The sequence below is a fragment of the Phragmites australis genome, chromosome 24 (assembly GCF_958298935.1).
Source record: "Phragmites australis chromosome 24, lpPhrAust1.1, whole genome shotgun sequence".
In the NCBI taxonomy this organism is placed as follows: domain Eukaryota; kingdom Viridiplantae; phylum Streptophyta; class Magnoliopsida; order Poales; family Poaceae; genus Phragmites; species Phragmites australis.
Window position 1 is genome coordinate 9,257,133 of NC_084944.1, and position 14,322 is coordinate 9,271,454.

Consider the following 14,322-nt stretch of genomic DNA (forward strand, 5'->3'; position numbering starts at 1 on the left):
ATTTTGGTGAGAGCTGTATATCCAAAATCACTTTATAATCAGTTAAAAATAGAGTGTTTCTCTGCAAGTAATGAATATTATGTTGCCTGTGTGTTTAGCTCCTTCTAATTTCCCTCTTCGGCTCCCTTGCATTATTGCAAGTTTTTTCGGTTTTGATGTGTTTTTCGTTTGTGTTGGAGAGCTAAATTTTTATATTGTGTTGAAGTTATTTTTCTTGTTGTTAGAGAGATAAGAATCATCTATAAGTTTGTTGTGAATTATCTCTTACCTTTAGATTCATCAACTTAGAGAGTTTCTTCATTCGGTGCTTAGTTCTTTGAATTTGAGTGTTTTCTCATCGAGTTGAAAGATTTTATGAGCTATGATATTTTGAATAGTTTCTATATTACCTATGATTCGGATTCATTCATTGTAGCTACGATCAAAACAATCTTTTCGGTGATATCCATCCGTTTTTTATTTAATACGTATTGGGTGAAAGATTAGGGTAGATGATCTAAAAATTTGATAAAGTTCCTATTTACCTCCTCCGTAGATTCACATTCATATAGCTTCCTTCATTAAAACCTATTGGATTCGCCTTGTGTGGTTCTACTCTCGAGAGCACATAGTAGAGGCATGGACGTTGTGGCAGTCTCTTTACCTTTTCTTTTCGAGAATGCGCATGCGTTTCGCATTAAGAGAGGCGCTCTGTGTAATGAATGTATTGTTTTGAGCTCTATGCATTGGAGATGCTCTCACGCAAGTTTGGCACTCCCGTGAACCTACCTACCGCTTCAAGCTATCACTGTCCATTTGAGCTAGCTCTGATCCAATGCAAAAGGTTTTAGGATGGTTGGGTTTCTGCAAATCTCGGCCACTCCGATGGCCAGGCTGCAAGAACACCCCACCCCAGCCAACTGGGATCCTCTGATTTCATAGCAAATGAAGTCACGGCGACTTCAGAATAGCATGAGCCTTTGATCTGAAATAAATAAACAAGAACCAACAGTAAATCACTGTAGACGCCCTCACATAATGCTGCACTCCTCGGTGAAGTAGAGGATCCGGATCCCAGCCCCGGCACCAACCCAGGCAACGAGGACACCACCACATAAACCAGACGAAAAAGAAGAGGCCGAACACGACCGCGCGTGGCGGCTGGCCTCAGCGTGGACAGTCAGCGCCGGTGGCGCCCTAAAAAACTCCGACTTTTCCGCTTCCCTTCCTCCTGGTCCCTACTCCTCCCTCCCGTCAAATTTTGGCGACAATTTCTCCTCCCCCATACTGTTCCCTTTGATCCTTCCTCCCCCTCGTTGTTCTTGCCGCTTGGCAGAAGGGAAAAAAGTCTAGTTTTTTTTTCCTGCCGATTTTCCAAGAAACAGAGAGACGGAGGCATCGAGGCGCCTCCTCGGCGGGGCCCTATAGACCGCCTCGGCCGCGTCCCCTCCCCGCTGTTCATCGATCACTTCGCGCGTGCCGTGGGCTTCGCCGGTGGCCTGGTTGAAGGCAAGGAAAGAGGAGGTGCATTCCTTGATCGGTGGTGATCTTTCGATTCTGTTTGGTTCGATTTGATGCAGGTTTGGTCGTTTTAGGTATGATCGTTACGATTGACTAGTGATATGCACTGGGAATGATCCTGGAATCTTCTTTTATGCTGTTGGTTGGTTGTTCAGTGCAAAATATATAGAAAATTTTTTCCCTGCAAAAGGAAAGTTGGTTTGATCTGTACTGTTTTGTTTTGTTACTTTTGTAGAGTAATCCAGTTTGTTTTTGGTAACTACAGTAGGTTCACATGGAAATTGTACAGTTTTACTTGCAAGTTGGAACTCCAATATTATTGGAGCATACGCATGCATCGTCTGCTTGTAACCCAAAAAAAAAACTTTCAACAGATTATTTAATTTCGTTCCATGTAGGGTAGGAATATTCTTTCATATCATCCCCCCCCCCCCCCTTTTGGTAGCTTCAATTTGATATAACGATAGTTGAAAGGGGGCTCTCGTGGAAACTTTGTGAATAATTATGCTGTTACCACCATCTGATACTGATAGCATGATGGAACCTGCCCCGCAGAATATTGCATGCTGAGCTATCTGAAAAATGGCTCTAGCGTCACCAGTGGACTACGCTGGACCAATTAGTTCTGGTCAGAACCACCTGGGTTGTATTGGAGTGCCCAGCAGCAGCCGATTGGGCTATGACAAGAAATTAAGAATGAGTCAGCTGGTTGTTAGAGCCATGTCAGTGGATCGCCCACAACTAGATTTCTCAAATCCAGACTGGAAGAAGCAATTCCAAGAGGACTTTGACAGGCGGTTCAGCTTGCCGCACTTGAGAGATGTAATTGATGTGGAACCAAGGCCAACAACATTTTCACTCAAGAGCAGGTGACATCTTTTGCCTCCTTTTTTTCATTGGCCCTAGTCCACTGTTGGTGATTTAAACATCTATTAGGATTTGTTTGATGTGTGTAACATGCTTACTTTGTCTTCAACAGAACTCCTCTGGATAATGTCAATGGCGCTATGCAAGAATCATGGAATGGCTATGTGAATGATAATGATAGAGCACTTTTGAAGGTATGCTTTTAGCATTGAGAAATCAGGTTTACCTAGACATGGATCGTCTCCGCTACAATTACTTCAATAGATTATGTGGACATATGAAGATGTTTTGAACCATTAACCTAAATAATCCGGTGCCATTTTCTTATATTATTGTTACGCTACGGAAATAAAAATACAGCGCATTTGTATGTGTGACTTGAGCTTTTAAGTGTCATGAGGTCTATATTTCATTGAGAAAAAAAAAAGATTATGCAAGGAACATACCTTTATCGCCATGTAAATCATGCTAATCTAAAAGCTGTGGTTTTAGGAATTTGTTGTCAAGTATAGTTCGTGCTACTATAGTGCATGCTTGTAGCACTGCTTATTGTTTACTCTCTATCTGAACAGAAAAAGGCCTGTTTATTTCTATGGGATAGTCTTGTGAGAAGGATCACTTCATTATTTAAGATAAATTTCAGTAAATGAAGTACAAGTTACAAACGTATTGCTTCTTCAGGTTATTAAGTTTGCCTCACCAAAATCTGCTGGAGCTGACTGCATTGATCCCGATTGCAGCTGGATTGAACAATGGTGCTGACACTGCACAAATTCAAATGTTATATAGTAGAATTTCCTTTGTCTTCCCCTAACCACTAAGTTCCTAACTTTTTCAGGGTGCACCGTGCTGGCCCACGTAAGAAAATATATTTTGAGCCTCAATATGTAAAGGCTGGGATTGTAACGTGCGGTGGGCTCTGCCCAGGTCTCAATGATGTCATTCGGCAGGTAAATTTGAACTGGAAAAGTTGATCACTGTACAGAAAAGAAAATTTGATTAGGCTATAATTTGTTTTGTTTAGGACTACAATATCTGAAAATTGCCTTTCTAGAAAATACTATTCCAAGTTTTGAATAGTATCTCATACTTGCACTCTTGTAGATTGTGCTTACACTTGAAAAATATGGGGTGAAAAATATTGTTGGGATACAACATGGTTTCCGTGGATTTTTTGAGGATCATTTATCGGAAGTGCCGGTAAGAGACTTTTCTGCTTCACCAAATATCTGGAACAGTGAAACACTGATGAGCATGTTGAAGGTAACTTGGCTGGTTCTTTTCCAACATTCAGCTTTCTAGGCATGTTGTCCAAAATATCAATCTTGCTGGTGGCAGCTTCTTAGGAGTTTCTCGTGGTGGTGCAAACATTTCAGACATTGTTGACAGTATTCAGGCATGTATACGTCCTTATAGTACTTTGCAAAGTATGCCTGTGATTCACTGAATGAAAGACTTATCAAACTTGATTTCTATGTGACACGTTTAGGCCAGGAGGCTTGACATGCTCTTTGTACTTGGTGGAAATGGAACTCATGCTGGAGCAAATGCTATACATGAGGAGGTGTGTTCAACCCTGTGTTCTTAGATTTTAATGAATGATAAAATGATTTATTGGAATTCCACTCAAACAGAATTGCAGTCCGCTTCTGGATAAACATAGCATGAGTAGATGGCAGCATACTTACATCTTTCTGTTTCTTTCGCATAATTATTAATGCAGTGCCGCAAGAGAAAACTGCAAGTGTCGATTGTGTGTGTCCCAAAAACTATTGACAATGACATACTGCTGATGGACAAGACATTTGGTTTTGATACTGCAGTGGAAGAAGCACAAAGAGCTATCAATTCTGCATATATTGAGGTGATTCATTTCAGTAACATCTCAAGCTGTTAAACATAAAATATCTGACAGCAAAACTATGTAACATTTGCACATATTAGTGCCACAAGAAGCTATTGTTGGTTAAAATTTCGTTGGTCTTTAGGCGCATTCTGCATTTCATGGCATCGGACTAGTCAAGCTGATGGGAAGAAGCAGCGGCTTTATCACAATGCATGCTTCCCTGTCAAGTGGCCAAGTAGATATCTGCCTGATACCTGAGGTATGAACTCTTCTGTTGTTTATGCATTCACACTTACTACACTGGTTCATCAAAATCATGCATAACCCAAATGAAGGTCCCATTCACTCTTGATGGACCGAACGGAGTTCTTCGACACCTTGAGCACTTGATAGAGACCAAGGGATTTGCTCTTGTTTGTGTTGCCGAAGGAGCAGGGCAGGTTAGATCACGTTCCATTCAAAGAAAAATCTTTTACTTTTACTGCCAGTATGAGTGACTTTGCACGTTAGTACTGTGGTGGCTCTTGAATTCATGCATGACCTTGTCATAAAATGAAAACTTTTAGTCACCTTTGTGATAGGCTGTTTTGCATATCACATGGGAAATCTTGTTTAACTAATAGTCTGTTATGTGTTCTGTTATAAGAATTGTGCAAGAATTAATATTGTGATTTATTTTCAGGAACATCTGCAGAAGTCAAATGCAACTGATGCATCAGGGAATATGGTCCTTGGTGACATCGGCGTGCACCTTCAGCAGCAGGTTTGTCCACTGAATTATCTTCACCTTTGTATTCACCAAAAGCGCTAGGCGCAGTGACATTCACCTTGATGGATGTACTGCCAATAAACCATAGTTGGCTTAAATCATGCCATTCCACAGATCAAGTCTCATTTCAAGGAAATAGAAGTTCATTCTGATATCAAATACATTGATCCTACATACATGGTCCGCGCTGTGCGCGCCAATGCATCTGATGCCATCCTATGCACCGTGCTTGGTCAGAACGCTGTAAGAACCGTTTCTCCTCATTACCTCTCTGCCTCATGACAAATCCTAGTATTTTCTGTGCCTGAGCATCGTTCTCTTGTGGAACCTTGCAGGTTCATGGTGCCTTCGCGGGTTTCAGCGGCATCACAACCGGAGTATGCAACACGCACAATGTGTACTTGCCAATATCGGAAGTCATCAAGTCAACGAGGTTTGTTGATCCAAACAGCCGGATGTGGCATCGGTGCTTGACCTCAACTGGACAACCAGACTTCCATTGATCAATTCTTATCAGAGAAGCTTGTAGCATCTGATGGTAACAAGAATAGTTGATGTCTTTGATGTATAGTGAAAGTAGTACTTCCATTGTCAGTATGGTTATATGTTCGATGACTTTTTTTTTCCATCTTCCATCTGGGAAAAAGAAAAACATCATCTACCCTCTACCAGGCCCTTGAGGTGCCACCAAGGTTTTTCCCTTTTTCGTAGATTAGTGTATACAATATTCTTAGAAGCACACAGGATTAGTGAAGGTTTCTTATTGCAATCCTGGAAAGTGCAAGGGGGATGATGGTTGGTTCCCGTTTTGGCGTGAACGATTGCAGTGCCATTTGTATGCTACTAAAGGTACGTACTGCTGAAATAATGAAAAGGGCGTTGCCTTCCTGTGTATTCTGTTTCGACCATTCAGTCATTGTCTTGTAAAATCGACTGGAGCTTCCTGAAGCCGGATGTTATAGCCTGTAAAGGCCCTCTCCGGCAGGGGAAGTAGCACTGGATACCAATTACAGCAGCCCGCAAACGCTCACAGCAGGAGCCGTATCTCCTGCTACAGGGATGCGGTTACAGGGTGGGTACTTTAAATTTGCAACTCCTCTCTCAATAATGTTTATAGATAATGATTATAGGTTAAAAAAAGAAAAAGAGTGTTACAAGGATGCGGCTACGAGGGTGAGTACTTTAAATTTGCAGCTCCTAAAGAATAAAGAGAGTATTAAAAGGTAAAAAATATAGTAGCCATTGAAGATAAAAAAAATAAATAATACTATAATAATATTAGAGAATACTACAATAGTGTTATAAAGAATAAATTTTAAAATATCTATTAAAAATGATCTAAAGGTCGCAGCACGCCATACCACCCGGGCACCCATCAGAAACTCACAGGGCCTCGGGAGCAGGAAATTCGCTTAGAAAGAGCAAAAAAATCTTTGTTGAATATCGATAGCAGACGACACTGTATCCGGTAGACCGGCACCCTGTGCAAAAACAGTGTCATATCCGTTACCAATTGACGTCGCATTTGCAACACGACATCAAATCCACAAGCAATAACACTGCATCTCTACTGTTCGAGCATTCAACAAGTTTAGAAAGAGTTAAGGGTAACAATACACAAAGAGCTAAGTGCTTCCTGGTTCGTGTGCCATGCCACTGCCACTGCAAAACGCTACATATGGTGGTTTTTCGGATGGTAAGTTAGCCACTGTTGCTACCGGTGCAACAAGTACACATCAGTCAGGTGAAGGAAAACTCTTTAAAGGTAGGACCCAAAAAAACTGACGCTACAGATATACCTGAAACTAAAACCGTCTTAGCGAAATTCAACTTCTAACAAAACCTACGTGTATTCTGATACGGCTCTCCTGTACTCTTTGTAAATAGAACAGTAGAAGTCAATCTGCGGATTCTGCAATGAGCTCCTTGAGCACGTATTTCAGGCCGTTCATCCTCTTCCGCGCTCTCTGCAAAACAATGCGCCCCAAAGAGATTAGCATTTCATTGATACATCATCTCTGGGATTTCAAATTGCTTCACTTACCTGCTGAACCTCGGCAATTTTGGTTTCTGCATCATTGAGCTGATTGCCTATTGTTTTCTCAGCATTTACTAGGAGCTTCTTGTGGGATGATTCTGTTGATGCAATCATGAAAAGACAGCATAACTTAAATGGTAATTCTGATGGTCAGCGGTCAGAAAAATTGCTATGTGGAAGTATAAATATAAACAGATTTACTGAAGTCGGTGATACAAAGGCACACAAAACTATACTTACAGATGCTGAAGCAGTGACTGTATGTTAGTGGTCAATACCTCATAGAATCATTCTTTAAACTAACACATGAATAACAATATTCAGAGTAATAAATTTCCAAACAGAGAAACAGCTTGGACGAATATAATTGAAATGTATGGATGATAAGAAAATCGTGTTCCCGATTCGTTAGTTGAGCATTGGAATGGTGATGCCTACAGCTATCTATTTCACAAGGCTCGATGTTCGCAAAGGCTAACATAGTTTCACAGTTTTGGAAAATGCTAAGAAATGGTCCATCAGCTAGATGCTTCAATTGCATTGCTCCAGGATTCCAGGTGTAAGGTATAGTGTTATACTTACTTTGCTTGTCAGCTACTCCCTTAAGTTCTGCATGGTAGGATTCAAAATCCTCAACAGACTTCCTACAATGCAGCAACTGATTGTTGACCTCCTCCTTGAACTTCTCGTGAAGAATCCTTAACTTTTCTTGTTGCTCTGTATACCAATATACATACATAATTCGAGTAACTAACAACATGCAAGTAAAGCACAAAAAGGAAAAATGCCAGAAAACAAGGTAAAGTATTAACACAATCACGTGGTAATTGTAAGTTTTGATATTTACCTACATATACAACATATGGTCCAAAAAGATCCGAATAACTAAGATAAAAAAAGAGTCCATGTTGGATAATGGCACACGCATTAGGAGCAATGCTATTTTAGGATTTCTCAAATAATCTTTCATGGCACTGGCATTATGCGTCAGCATGGAAATGATCAATGAGAATATAAGCACCAAATATACCAATGTAACACCATTCAAGTTGGGCTTGTGGGTTCCATTTGCATCAGACATTTATTATTGCCTCATTGATTATGACCCTATTATATTCTACTGAAATGTAGGTTGTAGAAACAAGCTAAGTCGTAAGTAACAGCACATGGTTCTCACTGCTTGAATTCAAATCATACATACTTAGCTTATCTGCTGTAAATTCCAAAATCCAAATATAAATTATGGTTCCGTATTGATGAATAAAGACTTTATACATTGCTTGAGTTCAATAATCCAAATAGGTGGAGAATCAGAATGTTGGATAAAAAATCACATCTTCACAGATCAACTGCTTTCTGAATGGGTTCCAGCTGATGGGTCCCATTGTGATAATTCTCAATCAGAATTCAGTTCCAATTGATGGCAGCATTAACGTGAAGAAAGTCATACCTTCAAATGTTGATTCTACGCGTTTTCTTTTAGATTTTCCTGCATTGACCAGCTTGTCCCTGAAAGAACAGTTAAACTGCCATGCATCAAATAGCTGTACCTCTAGTTTATATGATATTTATATATCAACCCTGTATATATGGGCACATGTGGATAAGAGGGTGTAGTTTCAGGGTAGCACTGGGACAAGATCTTACACATCAGCCTGCATCTGCACCTCAATCCCCACAAGGTGCTGGCGTATTATCTCTCCAGTAGCTGCAAGTATCTCAGAACTTTTCTTGCTTGTTTCAGACTTGATCTTGGTTTGGAACCTTCCCAGCACCACTACCAACTGATCAAAAGCCCTGGTGGAAATAAAAAATGAAATCAAACAAACTACCAAACTAGGATATATCTACTTTATCAACACAACTTAAGACAGAACCTGGTTAGGTAGTTTTCTTGGCATTGCTCTTGTTCTTTGTAGGAAATTATAGTTTCTTGTGTTCCTGAAAAAAAATTGTAAGGACCAACAGCTAAAAACTGCAAACCATGAAGTCAAAGGAAAAGTAAGCAGTTTTTTACCAGAAGTGGCAAAAGGAGCAGGTGAAGATAAGCGTCTTTTGCTCATGCTATCCTCTTTTAGATTTGATTTCCTACCCACATGTTCAAGAGGAGATTTATCAAGACTGTCGATATCTGAAAGCCATTTGTGAGATTTATATCCTGCATTTGATGAACCACATATTAATAAGCTATGTTAAGTGCTAAAACTAAATGTTATTCAGTCAGATATCCAAATTAAAATCAAACTCAGCATAGCAAATAATACCGACTAAATATATATAAACTACCATGCACACACATGGCAGGATATGCCAAAAGTTTCTGCTATTCCGCTTGTTGCACAAAATAATAAGTTCAATTTGAATATATTCTGCGATTAAAATTACTGTAGCATGTTGGCATTTGGCAAGCACGATAGTCATGAAGAAATGACTACATATTGGGACAGCCTATTTCAAAGTTCATGAATTATATTTTTGGAAATTTTCCATGGACATGCAATAGTTGGAAATGTAGGTAACTCAAAAAATACCCAACAGCTTAATAAGCCAGGAGCCCAGGACTACTAAAAGAAAATGAGTTAACCCCAAAAACAAAAGCATGTACGCTGTACATCATGCAGAAGAGGGGAATAGGGTACACAGCATTGTTGCATTTGCCTTTTTATATATGTAACACTAAATACAAAAGGAACATAACATGATCTAGCCAAACTAATGCTTTGTCCTGTATAAACAATAAAGTGTATGGCCAAATGGCAATGTGGTATTCTACCTTTTGCAAAGCTTGGATTGGAACTTTTAGCCCCTTCATCTTCAGTTGGAGAAAGGGGTGAAAGACATGGTTGCTTACTGTTCTCTCTTTCTTCTGCAGCATCAGGAGATTCATTACCAGGTAACTCATTGGTTTTATCCATTTCATCCTGAAAATCAGCACATATTAATCAGCAGTGAAGAGATAGAATTGTTATGTACACAGAGTACAAACAGCACCAATTTACTAAGATTGTAATATGTGTTACAGAGGAATACCAATGGCTCAGATTCTGGATCTGTGGCAAGAGAACTTGATCTGGACCTGTCCGTAGTTTTTGGATACTTGGAGGTGTGTAGGTCCTCATCTATCCCTTTACTTATTTGGGGAGATATATTTACATTAGCTGCAAGAGTAGGGCTAACAAAATAATCTGGGGTGTCTCTGAATCTGTCTGCCCATGGACTGGCAACCTTCTGCCCAAATTCACCATTTATCTCAGTACTTGCATCATGATAGCATGCGTACATTTTAGGCTCGGGTGATGGATTAGCGGCATCAGATAGTTTAGAGTTGAAATTATTTTGTGTTGCTCTATGTGCATGAGGGCTTCTGTCTGAATTTTCCGGGATGTTGAAATCATTATTCTCCCTCTGATGTGGTGACGAAAAAGAATCATTTGCCTTGCTCTTCAATGATGTCTTCCGAGGAGAAGAGAGCTTATTGTGTCCATCATTCAGTGTCTTGGCCAATAAATTTTCTGAAAACTGCATCTTCCCGGGCCCAACCTTAGCCACCACATTCAGTCTTCTCCCCCTTTTAGGGCTTCTAGAACAGCTCTCAGCAGTTTTTCCAGTTCGGGACAAAGAAGAAAAGGAGGTATCCTTCTGTCCCTTCTTCTCTGATGGTGCATTTCTAGAAGATAGATTTCCTTCCCTGTCATCCTGCGTGGTCTTATCAGAAATTCTGTCTGAATAATGTATCTTCTGAACCTCAACTTTAGCCTTCCTATTTGAGCTTCTGAGATTTCTGAAGCTGCCTGAGTCACCAATTGCATGTTTTACTACTGTTTTAGGTGTGCATTTCTCATTGAAGGCAAACACATTGTCCAGCATTTTCTGCTTGGGTGCAGAGCAAAAGGTAGATAATGGTTTCTTTGCACTTCGGCTCTGCTGCTTGGATGCTGCAGGTGCTTTCTTGCGTCCCAAGGAGCGTGTAACAGGCCTTATTTCAACAACCTTTGGACTATCAGAATCTGACTCAATTGGATCAGAGGACGGTTTACACTTTGTAAAGTTCACCGTTTGACGACTCAGCGGATCTGGTGTCTTGATGTTATCAGGAACAGGTGAAGTGAAAACCTGCTTGTTGCCTGAAGATGGTCCATTGGCAGTTTGACATTTAGGTTGATCAGGTATCTCAATATCATCAGGGGTTGATGAAGCAACAGCCTGCTTCTTTTGTGAAGTGCCACCAAGGATCTCCCACAGCTTCATCCTGAGCATCTCGCTATTGGGCTTGCTTTTATCTGTGGATACCAAGTTCTGCTTTCCTTGGGAACTTATAAATTCTGGCGTCTCAAATTTATCGAGGTTGCTACCTTGTTCTCTTCTTGTTCCAAAAGAAAAGGTCCCTGTTTGTTCACGTGTATTATCATTAGGTTGTGATACAGAAACCTTCATAACAGGGCCATCTTCAGGTGCCCCTTTAGTGGATCTGTCATGGTTTGCAGCTTCTTGTGAGACCCGAAGGGAAGCATTATCACCTTTAGGTGGCCTGGATCTTCCATCAGTTCCCTGAGACAAGATCGTCTCAAATGCAGGGGTAGCAGCAGCATCTCTGCCTCTTGATACAGAACCTGCCCTTGGAATCGTGATGCCAACTGAGACCTTGGGGAATTTACCAGATGGATACTGGTTGCTGGCTAAACTCCAGTAATCACTTGAAGTAGCCTAAACATAATACGTGAATTTGTTAAAATATTACAATGAAAGAACAGCTGGAGCTGGTAAGGCGACATGAAGAAGAAGCACATCCTACAAGGGTACAGCTTAGAAGAGGAAACTGCTACTCACTTTATGGATGTTCTGCAGCTCAACTTCCATCGGAACAGCTTCGGAGATAATAGTATACAAAATTAGCTACGGTGGAACCTGATAAATTGAAAAACAACTGCATGAAATAAGATTCCACTGGTGTGAAAACATCATGCACGATTAGATTAAGCTTCACGAATCACAACGAGGGAAACATCATTTAGAAAACATGGTCACGGAAGAATTCATTGAAAGAAATCCGGCAGCATACTTGCAGCAGGTAGCTATATGGGCAACAACGGTGAAAACATACTGTAAGAAAATAAGCATACTTCCTGCATGGCAGCATTGACATAGGAACAAGGACTACACTTATCCTTAACTAAGCAAGCAAATAAAAGCAAAAACACCATCAAATCCATATATTGAAATACAGTAGAAATCATGACTGAAAGAGCAGTAAACACTAAACAGTAGCACAAAACCGCACATTTGCCAAGCACAAATTGCTAAAGAGCAGAACTGCATTGCATATTTCAATTCCAAATTTCTTGTAGTTGAAATTACGCAATATCACATACCACAGATAGATTTTGATTGACTCCTGCAATAGTAGACCAAGGCTTCTACCTAGAACCATTTCCACAGATCGCGTTATCTAAGAGCATACCCAGCATAACAACTCTCACCAACTCGTTGAAATACAGTGAGTAGTCCCTTACAAGCATATTACATTAGCAAAACGTAATAACCTAGTTATATCGTGTAGCAGCAGACTTAAAGTGACCTCAACATTAATTGATCGTCTTCCATAAGCACAATACAGGCAGAACACTCTACCACAAAGAAACCTAGGGCAAAGCAATACTGGCATCTGGCACATTCTAGCACTTATCGCAGCTAATCATGAATTAGAAAGACAACGACAATCCAACACATAGATCCATGGATAAGGGCAAGCATCGCCATTCGAAACAACTGGAACAAATGAATTCCACAACAGCAGAGGCGTGAACTCCAGCCAAATCGAACAGCGCAAGCACAATTTCCCCACAACGAACGCGTAATTGAGGAAAAACTAGAGTGTATCGATTCGGAAATGCACAGGATGGTCGCTCCCAATCGGACCCCCAAATTGACTCAAAGCTCCCAACAGCACCCGAAATTCAAATTCCTCAAACCCTAAAATCTCGCACGCGAGCAACTAAATCGCACGAAACGAGCCAACTGATAGGGAGGGGAATCGGGAGCCAGTACCTCAGCTTTGGGATCGCCGGCGACTCCTCGGAATCCGTGACCCTACGCGACGCGACGCTCGAGGAAGCCCCCGCGCGTGGCGCCTCAGGAGAAGATAGCTGCTCGGTGTCGAACCGCGGGGAGGAATCCGTGCGTAGTTATTCGCCCGCGGGCGCCGCGGCGTCGAAGCCAAGCTGATCGAAATCCCACGCGAAGAAGAGGGGAGGTGAGAAACACGAAGAAAAAAAGGAGGCGGAAGCGAACGTGGAGTACGAGGCGGCGGATGGATTCACCTTCGCAGACGCCGCAGGTGGCCAGCCCGGGGCCTCCTCCCTCGCCTCGCTCTCTCTGTCTCTCTCTCTGTCTCTCTCTCGATCGAACAGCGGAGCGGAGGGGGAGCGGTGGTGAGACGAAAAGTTTTGCAGTGAGAGAGAGAGAGAGAGACGCGGCGGGATTTGAATTTTTTTAGGTTGAGCGGAAATTGCTAATTACTCGCTGGAATGTGGGGACACTGGTGGGTTTGGAGGGCGAGACGCGAAATTCACCTGCAGTGCAGGCCATCGGTGTGCTCGTGTCACTGACTTGCTGGTCCCACGCGCGGTGCGCCCGCATGCGGATGAGATGAATGGCTGGACGAGCCCGAGCACACGCAGAGGTAGGGCCGTAATGGGATCCGGAACGACGGGCGGATATAATTTATTCCGTATTAGTTTCTATATATATTTTTAGCAGTATAATATTAGATAATTATTTCAGAGTTAAAATGGATAGTGCTATAAATTATTTACTTTATTTTTATTCTCACATCGGAGTGAGCACGAAGATAATGATTGTTGACATACTCTACTGTAGAGGATCTAATAGAAAAATAGCGATATACAGTTGAACTATCTGGAATTAAGCATAGTTTCCATGCCACCAAGTGCACCCACAGTCCCATCCAGCGTCTGTAGTATTTTCAATCCCTACAGCATTTTCTTCACCATAGAAACATCATGCTAAGAGCTTCGAGAAAGAGACCGAGGACAAGCAATAAGTTGTCCAGCAGAAAGAGTTCATCCTGGCGAAGTATGTGCCAGCCCCATAACAGAGTAGGGACCCCAAATTCAAGTATGGCCACCCGTTTCTGTCGCCTAATAATATCATAAGGGCAAGTGTTGCATGTGTTAGTCTACATAATTCTACATACAAGCATGCACAGCTAAAAGGGTAGATATTTTCGTCAAATATATGAATAAGCATTTTCGCAACGGCAAAGGCTACTTCTTTGTGAGCTTA

The 14,322-nt window shown here is 41.4% G+C and overlaps 2 protein-coding genes across 3 annotated transcripts; one reads left to right on the forward strand and one right to left on the reverse strand.

Annotated features, from left to right (window-relative positions):
- Positions 1–1,103: 1,103 nt before the first annotated feature.
- LOC133907573 (ATP-dependent 6-phosphofructokinase 5, chloroplastic-like) lies at positions 1,104–5,894 on the forward strand. Of its 2 annotated transcripts, none has more exons than XM_062349641.1 (14): positions 1,104–1,574; positions 2,056–2,369; positions 2,480–2,561; positions 3,049–3,122; positions 3,206–3,317; positions 3,472–3,567; positions 3,662–3,763; positions 3,857–3,931; positions 4,091–4,231; positions 4,356–4,472; positions 4,549–4,653; positions 4,896–4,976; positions 5,097–5,225; positions 5,318–5,894. In XM_062349641.1, exons 2-14 carry the CDS (start codon positions 2,083–2,085, stop codon positions 5,483–5,485), a joined length of 1,569 nt encoding a protein of 522 aa, XP_062205625.1. In that variant the 5' UTR covers positions 1,104–1,574; positions 2,056–2,082; the 3' UTR covers positions 5,486–5,894. The 2 variants fall into 2 exon arrangements, with proteins under 2 accessions (XP_062205625.1, XP_062205624.1); XM_062349640.1 differs by having other exon boundaries at positions 1,106–1,503.
- A 631-nt stretch (positions 5,895–6,525) lies between these two features.
- Positions 6,526–13,478, reverse strand: LOC133907702 (meiosis-specific protein PAIR3-like). Its single transcript, XM_062349771.1, has 12 exons — positions 13,338–13,478; positions 13,066–13,238; positions 11,848–11,925; positions 10,051–11,724; positions 9,794–9,941; positions 9,038–9,178; positions 8,898–8,961; positions 8,668–8,817; positions 8,471–8,529; positions 7,603–7,737; positions 7,027–7,118; positions 6,526–6,949 (listed from the first exon to the last, which is right to left on the reverse strand). The coding sequence occupies exons 3-12, from the start codon at positions 11,875–11,877 to the stop codon at positions 6,881–6,883; spliced, it is 2,562 nt and encodes an 853-aa protein (XP_062205755.1). The 5' UTR covers positions 11,878–11,925; positions 13,066–13,238; positions 13,338–13,478; the 3' UTR covers positions 6,526–6,880.
- Between the last annotated feature and the right edge of the window lie 844 nt (positions 13,479–14,322).